General features: G+C 39.0%; 1 protein-coding gene across 25 annotated transcripts in view; it reads right to left on the reverse strand.

Annotated features, from left to right (window-relative positions):
- Positions 1 to 14843, reverse strand: part of Sugct (succinyl-CoA:glutarate-CoA transferase) — a 707647-nt gene that overhangs the window by 417775 nt on the left and 275029 nt on the right. For all 25 annotated transcript variants that reach the window (XR_009587720.1, XR_009587721.1, XM_060372766.1 and 22 more), the window contains one exon: positions 7513 to 7610. Coding sequence is in view for 23 of the 25 variants with exons in the window: in XM_060372766.1 (XP_060228749.1) it covers positions 7513 to 7610 (98 nt within the window). In the remaining 2 variants the exon portion in view is untranslated. The remainder of the gene's footprint in view (positions 1 to 7512; positions 7611 to 14843) is intronic.

Here is a 14843-nt window from a genome sequence, read left to right on the forward strand (position 1 = left end):
CCAAACAAGTATGAGAAACAAAAACAGGAATAATATATTTCAATAAATTTACTGTATTGTCAAAAGAAGGGGGAAGGATCGTCAGTGACAGGTGACAACTTATTACAAAAAAAGCCATGATACAGGAGCCTCAAAAAATGGCTTACAATAGATACATGAAGGAAGCAAGAACATCTCCTGGAACTGTGTTTACTTTAAAAATAGAGGATCCAGGAGACCAAAAGACTCCATAATTCATGGGTAAATGGATGACTAAAAGTCTGGGCCACAAGGACTAGCATGTGATTCTGTGTCTTGCTTTCTGGACAAGACCCTAGATCAATACCATGTATTAAAAAATGGTTTAAACTTTTCCTTAAAGCATGAAAGGATACCAGAAAGACCTAGCAGGAAAGTGCAATAACCCTCTTTATCTAAGAGTACCAAGACACAAAGAACAGAAGGCCTAAAGAGACAATGTGTGTTTAGAAAACATGATACTGATATAGGTCTCCAGTATGACTCAGCTAACACATTGCTGACACCAGACATGGAAAGTGGTGTGTGGAGTGAAGTAAAAGGATGCATGTCTGTAAGTCAGCACAAAATGGCTGACCCTGTTGCCAGAGCATTCCAAAAGTAACAGTGTTGTAATCTGTTACATAACTACTTTTGGCCAAGCAGCATTTTTGTGTGATTTTGTATAAATACGACCTTGTATAGATATGACTTAGGCTATGCCTTTGCCAGACTGACTGTGTCTGACTGTAGGCCTGTGTGCTACCTGTATGTAGCTGGTGTGTGCCAGCATATAACTGGGTCCCTGTCTGTCTTACAGCCTGTGCTCAGAGTAAAGAAGATGAGTCCTCAAATCTCTTCAATCTCCTGGCCTCTGGTGTTTGTTTTGTTGAACTAATACTAAATCAGGTACCATTGAGCTTATAGTCCTTCTTTTAACACTACGATGATAAGTTCCAGGTTCAAGTCTTAAAAATTTTGTACATATCTTTTTTAAAAATGTGGTGACAGATTATAGAAAAAAATCTAGATAAAATTTTATTTCAGTTCCAAAAATATTTAATATCTCTTTTTAGAAATCACTGAAATCGAACATTTAATCTCACAATGATTCACTATGGCAAACTCTAAAATTAAGTAAACTCCCAGCCATATACCTGAGACTTCATTAACAATGTCAAGGCAGGCAACTGCAGTCGGTGAATTATGCAGTCTGTTGCTTTTGCTCCTGAGGAAGCAGCACAGCTCTTTTAGCAATAACTTACTGGACTATGTCAAAAGACAGTGACTTTACATTAGTAATATTTCCCCAAAATTAAAAAGTGCCATCCATGTCATTCTAAACCACAATTTTTTTTTCTTCCTTCGGAATTTTTTGAGTCTTTAAAATTAGCTCAAGTGATTGTTTCTGTTTTTTTAAAATAACTTTTCCTTTCCTAATTTAATTCCATCTGTCCTTCAAGATTCGTGACAAGTGGGAATGCCTCCAGGAAGCCTTCCCTGGCTTAACCCAAGCTGAAACAGTAGTCCCTTTCTTGGCTCCACAGCACGCTGGCCACCCTGGCACTAGCCACACACTGCTAGTGTGGATTTCATTCATTGCCTTATGTATTTGCTTTCCTAATTAGACCAGAAACTCCTGAAGATCCCAGGTTTCACTTCATCCCAATGTCTGTTGAACCAGAGTAGCTAGACAAAGGCCAAAAATGTCAGTAAAGCAGGGAGGAGGCAGGGAATGCTGTGACTCTGATTTCTACTTCTTCCATTGTTCTCCTTTCCTTCAACCTCACTTCATGGCTTCCTGGTATTTCTCCCCAAATAACAGCACATTCATCTTCATCCTTCTTTTCTTAGGTTGAACACACATGAGAACTTTCACTCTTGAGGCCCTAACTATTACAAAAACGCTGATCCAGTGTGCTGATCCACTTACATGGGTTGAACAGCCTGGTGCTCCTTAGTATTGCAAAGGTGGGATGTCTTTGCCAGAACCTGGACAAATCTGTTCCTTGTGTTTTTTGTGTTTTAGCTAAGGTTTAATATGTTTTAGCTTTACCTGGTGCTCAACACTAGCAGCTGGGTAAACAGAGTTTCTGCAACACTAAGGATAAAATGGCAACCTCAAGGGGAAAGTCTTCCACGTTACAACAAGAAAAAAATTGCTGGCAGGCACAGTGGGGACTAGACACACCTGAGGGGCCTGGAGGGAACTATGTGTGCTGGCTACAGAATCAGTTGATGACCAAAGCAGGCAGCTGAAGCTCAGAGAAAGCCTCCAACTGTACTCCAGAATAGTCAAAGCAAAGCCCCGCACGGGCCCTTCCAGCAATCTAAGAATTCCACAGTGTACAAAGGGAATTCCTGACTCTACAGACTTCACATGAATCCTACTGTGGCAAAGATGGAAATACTCATTGCTGAAGAAAATTCTTGGAAGATTATGAAACTCAGTAGGAAATCCATATGTCTACTGAGGGGCATACACTTGTAAAAAAAATCTGTTAATGCTTCAGTTTTCAGTTTGGGGTGTCAAGTTGAGTGTAAGAACTGAGTTTCGTGTGAGTCCATCGTGCCTACAGTTTATTTTTAAAGTTATCTCTACTGCTAATTTATTCTCAGAAATCTTTCCACATTTTTACATATTCTAAAGTTGGGAGTGTACGTGAGCACAGGAGAAAAGGTCCTATGTTTAATAACAGACAATAGGCAGAATCCAGTTACACTCACACAACAATGTAGCTATTGATCTAAAAATCTGCTTTCACTTCAAAAGGGATTAGCTAACACTAGAAAAATATTATAGCATTCATATTAGTATGTTAAGAAATGACAATAAATGGTTAACAAATTCTAGCTGTAATTTTTTTAAAGCAGAAAAATGTTTTAAAGAAAATGTTATATGAAAAAACAAGTTCAAAACAACCACAAGAAACGTCTTTTAGGGAGTTAGCAAGCGTCCAGAGAGCTGGGCATTTTGGCTGCACATATTTATCCCAATATTTCTTTTTCCTAATGTTCAGAATAGCCCTTGGTATGTAGTAGGTAATCTATATTTGTAAAAAATAAAATAGAATAAATGTGTGAGTAAGCAAGTGAGTGAGTAAATAAATTTGGGGGAGCCCAGCACTGTTACCAGTGAAATTGAGGTTCCTTTCAGGGATCTTAGTCTTCTTAATAAAAAGAACTTCAGAACAATTCAAAAAACAAAAAAAAGCAGGGACAATTTTATTATCATTTAAAGAAAACCCACAAGGGAGTCTGGGTGTAAACCTCAGTACTGCCTGGAGGAGGGAGATAGAAAAGAGGAAGCAAAAAAAGCAACGTCTTGGGGTTAGGTATAGAGGTTCAGCAAGCAACCACGTGACAAACGGGAGATTCCTTGGCAGATAGAGTGAAAAATCCCAAAGTACTAGAGGAAGTTAACGTAGATCCTGGCTCATATCCAAAAGAAAAAGAGGAGAATGGGAAAGTTGGATCTTTTTGGGTCTATAATTAGACCTAACAGAGCTTCAGAGTAACTCTAAGGCAACTGTATAGAAAATAAGGATTCTGGGAAGGAAAAGTACATGACCTCATGGATAAGGATTTAAAAAGATAATTATCCCTCCCATCTCTTTAGCATGGCATTAACTGAACCTGTCTTCTTATGGGATGTTCCTTAACTAGGTGATTTACTGGCCCTGCTGGATTAAGTCTTACATTTTGGGATATGATGGAATATTAGGTGCTTTCCTGTCAAGCCAGAGGAAGACTCCATTTTCCTTCATGGAAACAACATTCCCTTAATGGGTCTCAGCAGAGTCCTGATTAAGGCTCCTATAACAGAACCGCTTGCTATGGAAACTTATGAGTTTCTGTGGCCTCTCCACTGCAATGAAGTTTTACTGGCTGGGTGTTACTGGAATACTTTGAACTTTGTAACAAGTAAAGATTCCCCTTTGACACTTTAAGTTGGGTGTAAAATAGCTGCCGCTGAGCAAACTCATTTATAACCCCCTGCCAAAAATAAAAAATAAAAGAAAAAGAAAGAAATCCTTTAGTTCACAACTTAAGCATCAGTCTGATTATAAAGCCCACCTTTATTTCCACAATATAATCTGCTTGTCATGTCTCTCAATGACTGTGACCCATCCTCAGCCTTCACCTTGCTCCCCTAGTCGAGGACATATCATCTTCTGAACTGTTTCTTGAACATCATCATATGCCCTCAGCCTTAGAAACTTCCTCTGGATATCTGCTGACTACCTTCTCTCAATTCCTACAGGCCCCTGTTCACACTTCCCTTTATCAAGAAGGCCCCTTGATATATGCATGGGAATGAAGCCATCCTCATTCCCAACTTTTGGTATTCATCCTTTCTCTTTCCTAGTTGTATTTCAATAATGTACTTTCCTGTTTTACTTACTAATCTCCAATGCTTATAACTTATTACTTAGTATACAAGAGCCTCCAGTAAGTGTACACTGAATTAATAAATAAACAAGCACAAAGTGACTATGTGTCACTGCAAGGGGGGAGATAAGGTATATGAATAGGGTATGGTCCTTCAAGTCTCCATTTGTTGTATATAGAACCTGCGGTGGTTTGAACAAGAATGGCCATCATAGGCTCATATATTTGAACGGTTGGTCCCCAGTAGGTAGAACTGCTTGGGAAGGATTAGAAGGCATGTTGATTTGTTGGAGAAGGAGTGTCACTGAGGGTGGGTGTTAGGGTTTCAAAAGCCTACACCTTTCCCAGTTAGCTCTCTTTCTCTCCCTGCTTCTTGCTTGTAGAAAAGTTTGTAAGTTCTTAGCAACTGCTCCAGCACCAGGCCCACCTGCCTGCCATGTTCCCCACATGTTTGTTCCATGGTGGTCATGGACTAACCCTCTGGAACTGTAAGGCCCCAATAAACGTTTTCTGGTATAAGTTGCCTTGGTCATGGAGTCACTTCACAGCAATTGAAAAGCAAGTAAGACATTACCTGCACTTCAGAACTGGCATCTGTGAAGAGGAAGAAGAAACACATAATCTGGCCTGAACATCTAGCAAACACACCCCTTTTCCTTTCTCCCTGCTTGCTAATGTGTCTCTGTTCTCAGGGAACAAACATAAAATGATTCACAGTTTCTGCAATGATGGAAAGGAAACTTTTTAGATGAAGATGACCATATTGAACAATGCAGAGCCCTGAGCATCCATCCCCAGAACTAATGCCTATTCTGCTTATGTTTGATGACAGGGTGGATATAAGGTAGAAGCTGCATACTTTCTCTTCTAAAGAGGCCATCATCTCTTTGGAAACTCAGGAAGAAATATAATAGTGTGGCTTCATAGCAATGTAGAAGCCACAACTGCTTCAGGACAATGCTAAGTCTAGGAAAGAAGACAGAACACACAAATAGGAGTGTGGCCAGAGCAGGGGCCTCCAGCTGAAACAAGATAAGAAACTGCAGACAGGAAATTTAGGTGACATCAGACTATGAAGGACTCTAGATTTCAAACTGGACAGACTGGGCTTAGTCCTGTAATTTATGGAAAGCCACTAAAGTTTTACAATACTGGAAAAAATGTTGATCATACTATGAGGACAAATCTCAAAGCATCTGTAAAGGCTTCTGAAATCTGACCACTAAATAATATTAATGCACCCAGAATTATTCATTTAGAGAAACTGAGATGTGCTTGTAGGTGAGGATGAATAAACATGCTAATAAACCCTGCTCCCCACTACTGGATATACCCTGGATGAGAAGATATTGAAAGTATTGAAAAATCATAAAAATCTTAAGATAATACCAAAAAAAGTCACCACACTAAGAGAAGGTAGTATGAAACTTGTTTCCAAAACAACAACAAAAAGAGGACTCTAATTAAAGAATCTCTAATCAAAGTTCCTTTCTGTGACCATCATTACATTCTTCCTTTCGGTATGATTCCTAATTCTTTCTTGAATCTGAGTAAAAAAAATTATGACACCATGAGTTCAAAAATGTTTAAATACCTATATGTGTATATGAAAATGTAAAATACTCCCTAATTACCTAAAAATAAAAAATTAATTTAAATATTACAGAGTCTTCTAAAAGTCTTTGCACGGTAGATTTCTACAACTGAACTAATTAAGGAATCAAAGTTTCAGGATACAGGAAACCCTAATTCTGTGTGTCCAGATGCTACCAAAATGCCAGTGACTTAACAACAAAATGATACTTGTATCTGCCTGGGTTGATATTTTTTCTTAGAATCTACTCTTCTCACAGCACGGACATGATTTATTTAGCTTGTCAAAGAGCTTTTGACAAGGTTCTCACAAGTGCCTATTATTGAGACTTGGTAACCATGGTGTGAAAGGAAAGGTCCTATCAATGAATTAAATGAATTAAAAATGCTTGAGACACAAAGAGGCCCAAAGCAGAAATGAATGGGTGATTCTCATGCGGAGAAAGGTTAATCGTTAAGGGCTGTGAGTTTTGCAGTAGATTCAGAATTATATTTAACTAATGATCAGGAAGGGGGCACCCAACTTTCATTCCCGTACTCTGTGCATTAGTCCCACACGCAAAGCCTCCACTGACAGGAAGATCGTTTGACATATGGAAGAGCTACAGCGCAGAGAAGTGTTTAAAATCCAGAGAACAAATGGGTGAAGAAATATCAATAACTTCATGGAAAGACAAAAGAAATGGAGGTATTGCTAGCATGACTTCACTTTCTAAGAACTTCGATTCATATTACACAGTATTACGTGGGTGTTTGAACAAAGCCCTAAGTCACTGGCATGACAAAAGCAACACTGAGTGACAACACGTGTGAGCATTTGGAGTCACAAAACCCGCAGAGACTATTTCTATAGACTGAGAAGTTTAGAAGCAAACAATGTGAAAGTGATATGAACTGTGAATAGGAAATATTACTTTTTTTTAATACAAAATTTAAAATTTGGTATATGTTTTTCAAAAGTACAACTTGACATGAATGGAAATTTAGAAATCAAATACTCAATTAATATGAATCTTTTATGACTCCTTACTTAATCTGGCATTAATTCCCATCTAAGTAACACATTCACACCAATGGCCCAGAAAATCTGTTAGTTTCACCTCCAGATATTTGGTTTCCTTATCTGTAAAATGGGAACAATAGGACCTACATCACAGGATGACCACAAGGGTTAAATGAGATTATAGCAAAGCATTTAACACAGTGTAGACGCGATTAATGTTCAGTTCTTGTTGTGCTTGTCCACAGTTTATGGTACCAAATCCAAACAATTACAGACCACAGAGAAGCAACCTTACTGAAGTCACTGTGACTTTGTTTACACCGTTGTTAGGAGCTGGTATTTAATAAAACATTTAAATGCTTTCAAATGTTTTTTTTTTTTTAACAACAACAAACAGCTTTAAGATGTCTTCTCATTGGTCAATCTGGGATATGGAAGAGAATTACAAACTGATATAAAGAGTGGGAGGGCATGCAAAGTGTCGGATGGGGAAACCAGATGATTTTGGGTATCAGGTCCAAGCTTACCGTGAAGACAGGATTTTCACAAGTTCTTTTCTATTTTGTACCCGAAGATGGTTCGTTCTATACTTGGAATCATCAATCAATTCAGGCAAATTCAAGATCTAAAAGGAGGAAAATAAGGTATAATTTACAGGTTTTTCACATACTCTTAGGTCACAGTTAATCGGATCATTCAGGATCTGCCTCTCCCTTCTTTTCTTATCTTCACACCGCTCTACAAGGGGATGGAAGCAGCAACACTCAACTGAAGGGATCATATTGGTGAATGGGTCTTGTCAATTATATGAGAGAGACTACATTCATTTATATAAAACATACAGTCCTCATATGTCTTAGGGGCACAGGCCTAGCTGTTCCACATGTTAATAAAATACTATCTATCCCAATAGTCCTATTCAGGATATTGTATAAGGTGCTAAAATAAAGGGAAAGCACATTTATTTGTCCAAATCCTAGCTGTTCAAACAACATCAAATGAAAAGATCTTCTTCCTGCAGGAGGGTCACTATTTTTCTTTAGTGTGTCTTCCTCAAGGAATACTGACTAGAAATGCTGTCATGTACTTCCTCTTTGGCTGCTCCTTGCTAAAAGGAAAATCTATCTTGCAAATCCCATTGGACACTCTGTAGTTTTAACAAGACCGTAATGAAAGTACCAAGTGGATTTGGAAGGGAAAAGACATTTTGAAAGAATGTGTGGAGACAGAGTTTGGCAGTTGTGTTGGAAAGTCAGAAGGAGCATTTATGGGCTGGGGGCAAGCCAGGTGCCCTACAGAAAGCCTTACTTCCTTCATTAATGTGTTTGCTTTCAATATAAACACTTAATGGTTTCACTTGTTTCTCATAGTTTAAATAAAATCAATCCACTAATCATCTTACAAAAGAGAGAGGAGCAGAGAAGATTCCCCGGAATCAAGAGACCATCCCAGCAGAGCAATCCTTCTTTCCAATCCGCCACTTACTCTCTCCAAAGGCAGCATCGCTGCAGGATTTTAAAAAGTGACACTACATATGGTGCCCTTTCTAGAAACCGCCATCACTACACCTGATCCCAGAACTGGTCTCAGTGCCTGACCTGGTCACAAACCTCCTTCAAAAGAGTAACTCTGCAAGAAAAAGTCAGTTCCTCCCCTAAATAATGGCCCAAATTTGCAGGTCAGGCTACTTATAAAGCATGCTAATGACATCTACATAAAAAGGTACAAGGTGACTATGTTTCAGAGGGGCCTGGATGCCATGTGTCCTGTGCACTTGACTTACTGGGCTTTTTCTGTCTTTCAAACCTCATGCAAAATTGTGGGCCTAAGTAATTATACATCCGACATCAGCCCTGCTAGCTGTCTAAACAGACAACACTGAGGGCAGTGAAGGATCCATTCTGTAGGCGCTTGAACAATTGTGCGCCAGCTAGCACACCCATATACATGCACACACACATATATATACACACACACTGAATAACTAAATATAAAAATGTTTTTAAAAAGAAAATTAAACGTTGGCAAATTCAGACCACTCAGTATCTGCTCTTCCAGTGCAGTACGAGGCAATTCCTTGGATAAGGATTTGTTACAAAAAGGCTGACATTCAGCCACTGCCATAAAAGCCCCACTTCAGCTTTCTTGATGACATCTTTGCTTTAGTTTTGTGCCTTTTACTATTCTCTGACTTTACCTTTCAGTCTCATTATGCTTGAGGTGAATTTACTTGTTAGAGCATAGAAGTATGAATTATCTTTTTAAATAAATAATGCCCATTAAAATATCTGAAAGGAAGTCAGTCATAAAATAACACAAAAATTCGTTATTTTATGAGAAATTAAGAATAGACAGAACTGCTGTGTGGTGATTAGCAAAAGATTGGGTTGACTAATTTACATTCCTAACAGCAGTGAATAAATTACTTTTATCCTGATCATCACCAGCAGTTTATTTGTTGAAAATATTACAGATCTGCACAATATATTATAAATATATCCACTCATCAGTCCATCCCTTGAATTCCCACCCCCTTTAACCCTATCTTCAAACTCTTATTTTTCTTACAACCCACTGAGTCCAATTAGGCTTACCATCATACTAATGGGTGTAGCATCATCCAAAGGGGAATGGACAACTCTTCAGTGGCCATGCTCCAAAGAAAAGTTACTCTCTGGTCCCCAGTAGCTGAAAATAACTCCTCAGCTAGGATTGGGACCTCAGGAGCCTCTTCCTTTTGCCAGAACATTTAACTTGCTTGATCTTGTGCAGGTCTTGTGTGGGTAACCACAGCTATTCTGAGTTAGTATGTGTAAGTCAAGTCATGTCCAGAAGACAGCTTGTCACAATGTTCTTCCCCATCTTCTGGCTCTTCCATTCTTTTTTCTCCCTCTTCTGTACTGTTCCCTGACCTTTGTGGGATGACAAGCACTCACAATCACTGTCAGCACTTTGAACAGATGGAGCCTCTGCATTAATCACTACCTAATGTAATCAAAAGCTTCTCTGCCCAAGACTGAAAGCAGTGCTGCTCTATGGATATAAACATAAATATTTAAAGGTGGTGGTTTGGCAACTTGACCACTCACCAAAACAAATCCAAAGATTTCTCCTCTGAGCCTATGACTTACCTAGTAACAGTTTTTAACCATGTTTATAGTACCAAGAATGAATTCCCTCCCGTAGAGCAGGCTTCTAATCCAATCATCACTGTGTCTGGTTACCCATAAACAATCTTGCCCTTAAACCTTAGTGGGTATATGTTTCCTAGGATCTTAGATTTGTAGCATTCCAAAGGCCAGCACTACATGAAACACAGACAAATAACTTAAGAGCCTATTCACCTTGGATAGGTCACCCATGACAGGTCAAAAAATGATTCCACAGAAGTCTAGTTTATGAACTAGTAGGCTCACTGGAGTTACTTATAGAAGCACACAGACATATAAGGAATTACTAAACCATGGGTGACGCAAAGGCCTCTGTATGCTGAAAAGCCTACCCTAACATAGGCTAATAATATATGAAGGCCATGCCCCCAGAACTGCCTACATGGTATGCAAGCAGCTCATCTGGTTAGAGTCTCTTAACCCAGCAATTGTTACCATTTATATGACCTTGGGTAGAGGTCTATGAGTCTTAGAACTTTCATCAGCATCTTGAATCTTTTAAATACTAGTCATTTTCTGTGCCTTGTATGGTTTGTTCAATTCCTGAGTCTTCAAAGCCTTCTTTTTCCCTCCAAGAGGTAATGTTTCAATAAAGAGGAAACTGCTACATAACATTCAACCCCTTCCTCTATTACTTGCAGTCTTTCTGCTCCATCATCTACAGTGTTTCCTGATCCTAAAAGGGGGTAATACAGCTGTTTGACTAAGTATGGGACACTACTTCCATTGTAACTGTCACTAATTTTTAGGAACTTGACCAGTCTTTCAGTACACTACCCATTCGAGGGAAAAGTGTTCCCTAGGACCAATTGAGATTGCTAGCTATAGTAATCTATGAACCCAAGTATAAATGTTTGCAGGGGTTATTTGACAGGCACACCACATCTATTTATCATTTAGCAGTGAACTTTCTAGCCACTGGTGTTTGGTTTTTCCTTCCAAGCAGGAAACAGCATATTAGACCATCAAAGTCTTGTCACTACTGTATCAGTAGGCGCATCATGTTGTCACTGTGGTAAACAGGGTCCATAGCTGAATAGCATTGTGGGTAACAATTCTTCCTAGTTGACGACATGGTGCTTCCTGGCACTAAGGAAAGCCAGAAAGCAGGAGAGAGCTTCCAGCTCGGTCTCAACCTGATCTCCCCATGTCCCGCAGCCAAAGCCATGCAGTGTCTTCAATAGCATGTACTTTTCACTTGATTTTAGCATGTAAACAATTGTGATAGTAAAAGCCATTATAGTTTGTAGAGACCTTTGGGGCGCTCCCTGGCCAACCATCGATAGAATAGTAATCTGCCTCTGGCACAGGGATTTTCATTCAACTTCTGGTTCTCAAGAGCGTTTTCTCCATTTTCTAAATCTATCAGAAAACCGAAGGCTATAATTACATAAATAAATTTATAAGGCAATAAGTATATAAATAAATTTAAAGTTATAAAAGGCTATAATTATATAAAAATAATTGTAAAGAAGATAGCATGATCTCTGAGGGTCTACTGTCATCTATTCCAAATGTCGCATGGCCTTGGCTAAGGAAACAGGTAAAAAGAAGCATGAGAAAAGCATGAGGGAACAAAGTAGTCCTCAGGGTAGCCTGCATGCTCAGCAGTAGATGGGAAACAGAATGAACTCCCTGACATCTTTGGAGCTTCCTTATAATGTGTGTTGGGGCTCTTCCTTTCTAAATTTTTTTATCTTATTTTTTTTGTACTTTTTTTTTTAATATTTTTCTTCTATCTTTTTACCCGATGGGCCCCTTGCATATATATCATGGCTTCTCGTCTGGTGGATTCCCAAGCTGTGTGACTGAATGTGTCTCTGTTTCTTATGCATTCTCTTGGGCTCTTTTCTTTCTGTTTGTTTGTTTTACCCAATTCCATTGCGTTGGGTTTTGTTTTATCTTACTATATTTTACTATTATCTCAGAGAAGCCTGTTTGTTTTCTAATGAGGAACAGAAAGAGTGGATCCAGATGGAATGGGAGGTGGAGAGGAGCTGGGAGGAGTAGAGGAGGGAGAAACCATAATCAGGATATATTATGTTAGAAGAAAATCTATAAAAGAAAAAAATTAAATAAAAATAAACAGAAAAAAACAAAATAAATAAAATATGTATATATGAAAAATTTACTTATCATAAAAATGTTATGATATAACCTGCAATAGACAATGTGAGAGGAGTGAGAGATTTTGGAACATGCAGTCTTAAATGTCATGTCTTCATAAAACTCCTCCCCTCAGGGCTCCTGGAACTATGCCGAAGAGGAGGCAGAAAGAGCAAGAGACAGAGGGGAGGGATGACTTCAGGAAAACTGTCTTCCAGACACTACAGGACTGACACACATATGAACTCACAGAGACAGTGGCTGCAGGCACAGGGCCTGCACAGCCTTGAGCTAGTTAGAGTCTCACTGCTGAGAGGGGGCACTGGACACCAGCTATCAGCCATAACCAAGAAGATATATCAAAGTTATATCTCCTTTCAAAGGAAAAAATAGTTCTCTTTCTATTGGAGTCTCACACCTAGCAGTAGTGACCAACAGAAAATTAACCCAATGATATTTTTTTTTGGACTCATACTGTTTTGTTTGGGAAATTTTTGTCTTAATTAGTGTTTTGCTTGTATAATATAGTTTCTGATTTTGTGCTTTTATGGATTCTCGGTGTGTGTTTCTAATGTTTTTTGTTATTATTGCTGTTGTTTAGTTAGGTAGTTGATCTGCCTGTTTGTTTTCTAAAGAGAGAAAGAAAGTTCATAGAGTTGGGTGGGTGGACTTGGGAGGAGTTAGGGGAGAGGAGATAGTGTTCAGATTATGTGGTATGAAAAACTTTTCCAAATAAAACAAAAAAAATCTCATCACTTGTTTTAGTTGTTTCATAAAAGAACAATGTTGGATATAGACACTACGGATGAAAAATACTACTCCACCTAGCCATCCATAACCCACAGTTCTTTTTTATGAACCATACAGCCTCCTCAGCCTGGAGTGCTGCTGCGGCTGCTTATCTCTCCTCCCCTGATGTTCTTGGGATGGAGGCTACCTTGAGATGCTCAGCCTACCTTAGACTCAGTAAGTCTTAGTCATTCATGCTTTAGCTTAGAAATGGCTCCTCCTCAACACTGACAGGTTCGGGGCCCACACTGGTGTTTGTGTTACCACTGGTCACACTTGGAAGAGCCTAGGCTGGGTGAATAATCTCCATCCATAACATACTTTATTGCAAGGGAGAAATATACACTGCCACATACTCAAAACCAATTCTTCAGCTCTTGGTCAAGCTTAATCTTTTTTGACCTGTGCTGTTTTTATCATTTATGTCTTAAAGCCTTTCAGAACCTCACTGGCATAACTGGGTTTTCTGTCAAATTCTTCCTAAGAAACTCTGGCTCAACACAAACCTTGCCACACTTACCTTCAAGTGACCTATCTTCTGCCTTTAATCATCCCCTCTTGATTGTTTTATAACTTTGGAAATCAATTTACATGCTTGTCTAAGTCAGTTAGAGCTTTCAAAGGCTCTTCTAATTCGTAAAGATCACATCTCACCATGGAGTTTGGCGAAGTCACTCAAGCCCCATACTGGCTTTGAGGTCCTACCAAATCAACCTTCTTCTCAGCTCTCCTGAGCATGTGCAGGTCTATCCAGCTGAAGGCACTGAACATCAAACAAAATCTCTCACATGCCCTGGTCTCTTGGTAATATTCCTGCTGTTTCTCCAGTGTATCCCAGTCCTTAATAGCCATGGGACTCTTCACTGGAAATATCCAGATAGCCATAATTACTCCTATGAGCCAGCCCACCAAGCACTGATTTTCTTAGTTTGCCTCAGTCTTTGTCTTAAAGATGGGTGCATGGTTCCATTACCCAGTTTCTCCACTTTCACTGCACTCAGAATAACCCAGTCCATCCTCATGTCTCATAGTCTCTCCAGCAAGGCTGTGAGTGTAAAAATTGTTCTTTGCTGGGCATGGTGGCACATGCCCTAAATCCCAGCACTTGGGAGGCAGAGACAGGTAGATCTCTCAGTGTGTGGCCAGCCTGGTATACAGAGTGAGTTACAGGGCAACTCAGGCTACAAGGAGAAACACTGTCTCCAAAAACCTAATTAGAAATAATTAATAATATAGTAATAACAATAATTAACAACAGTTGTTCCTAATTCAAGCAGCTCAGATGCTGAGTATTCCATAGTTAACATAGTTTCTGATGTTGGGCCATTATGAAAGTCTCCATGCTCGTGCTGAATCTCATCTGTCCCTGCTCTCTCTATTAAAGATCAAGCTTCACAGGTATCTTCCACAACTTCTACCCCACTCGTTCATTTTTACTGCCCAATTCTTCCCATGGGTTACAGGTTGCAAGGTTTTGCATTCCAGGAAATGTTCTTTAGCACAGACCCAATTTAAACTCTTTTGCTTGTGCCCTACCAGATGTAATAATAATAATAATAATAATAATAATAATAATAATAAAGTTATGCCAATACCCTTATCCCAGAGGTTCTGAACCTATGGGTTATGATACTTAGGAGGTTGAATGACCTTTCACAGTGTCTCCTAATACCATCAGAAATCACACATATTTATATTATAATTCATAACAGTAGCAAAATTACAGTTGTAAATTGGAAATGAAATAATTTTGTGCTTGGAGGTCATCACAACATTAGAAACTATGTTCAAGG

The sequence above is a fragment of the Meriones unguiculatus genome, chromosome 19 (assembly GCF_030254825.1).
Source record: "Meriones unguiculatus strain TT.TT164.6M chromosome 19, Bangor_MerUng_6.1, whole genome shotgun sequence".
Classification (NCBI taxonomy): domain Eukaryota; kingdom Metazoa; phylum Chordata; class Mammalia; order Rodentia; family Muridae; genus Meriones; species Meriones unguiculatus.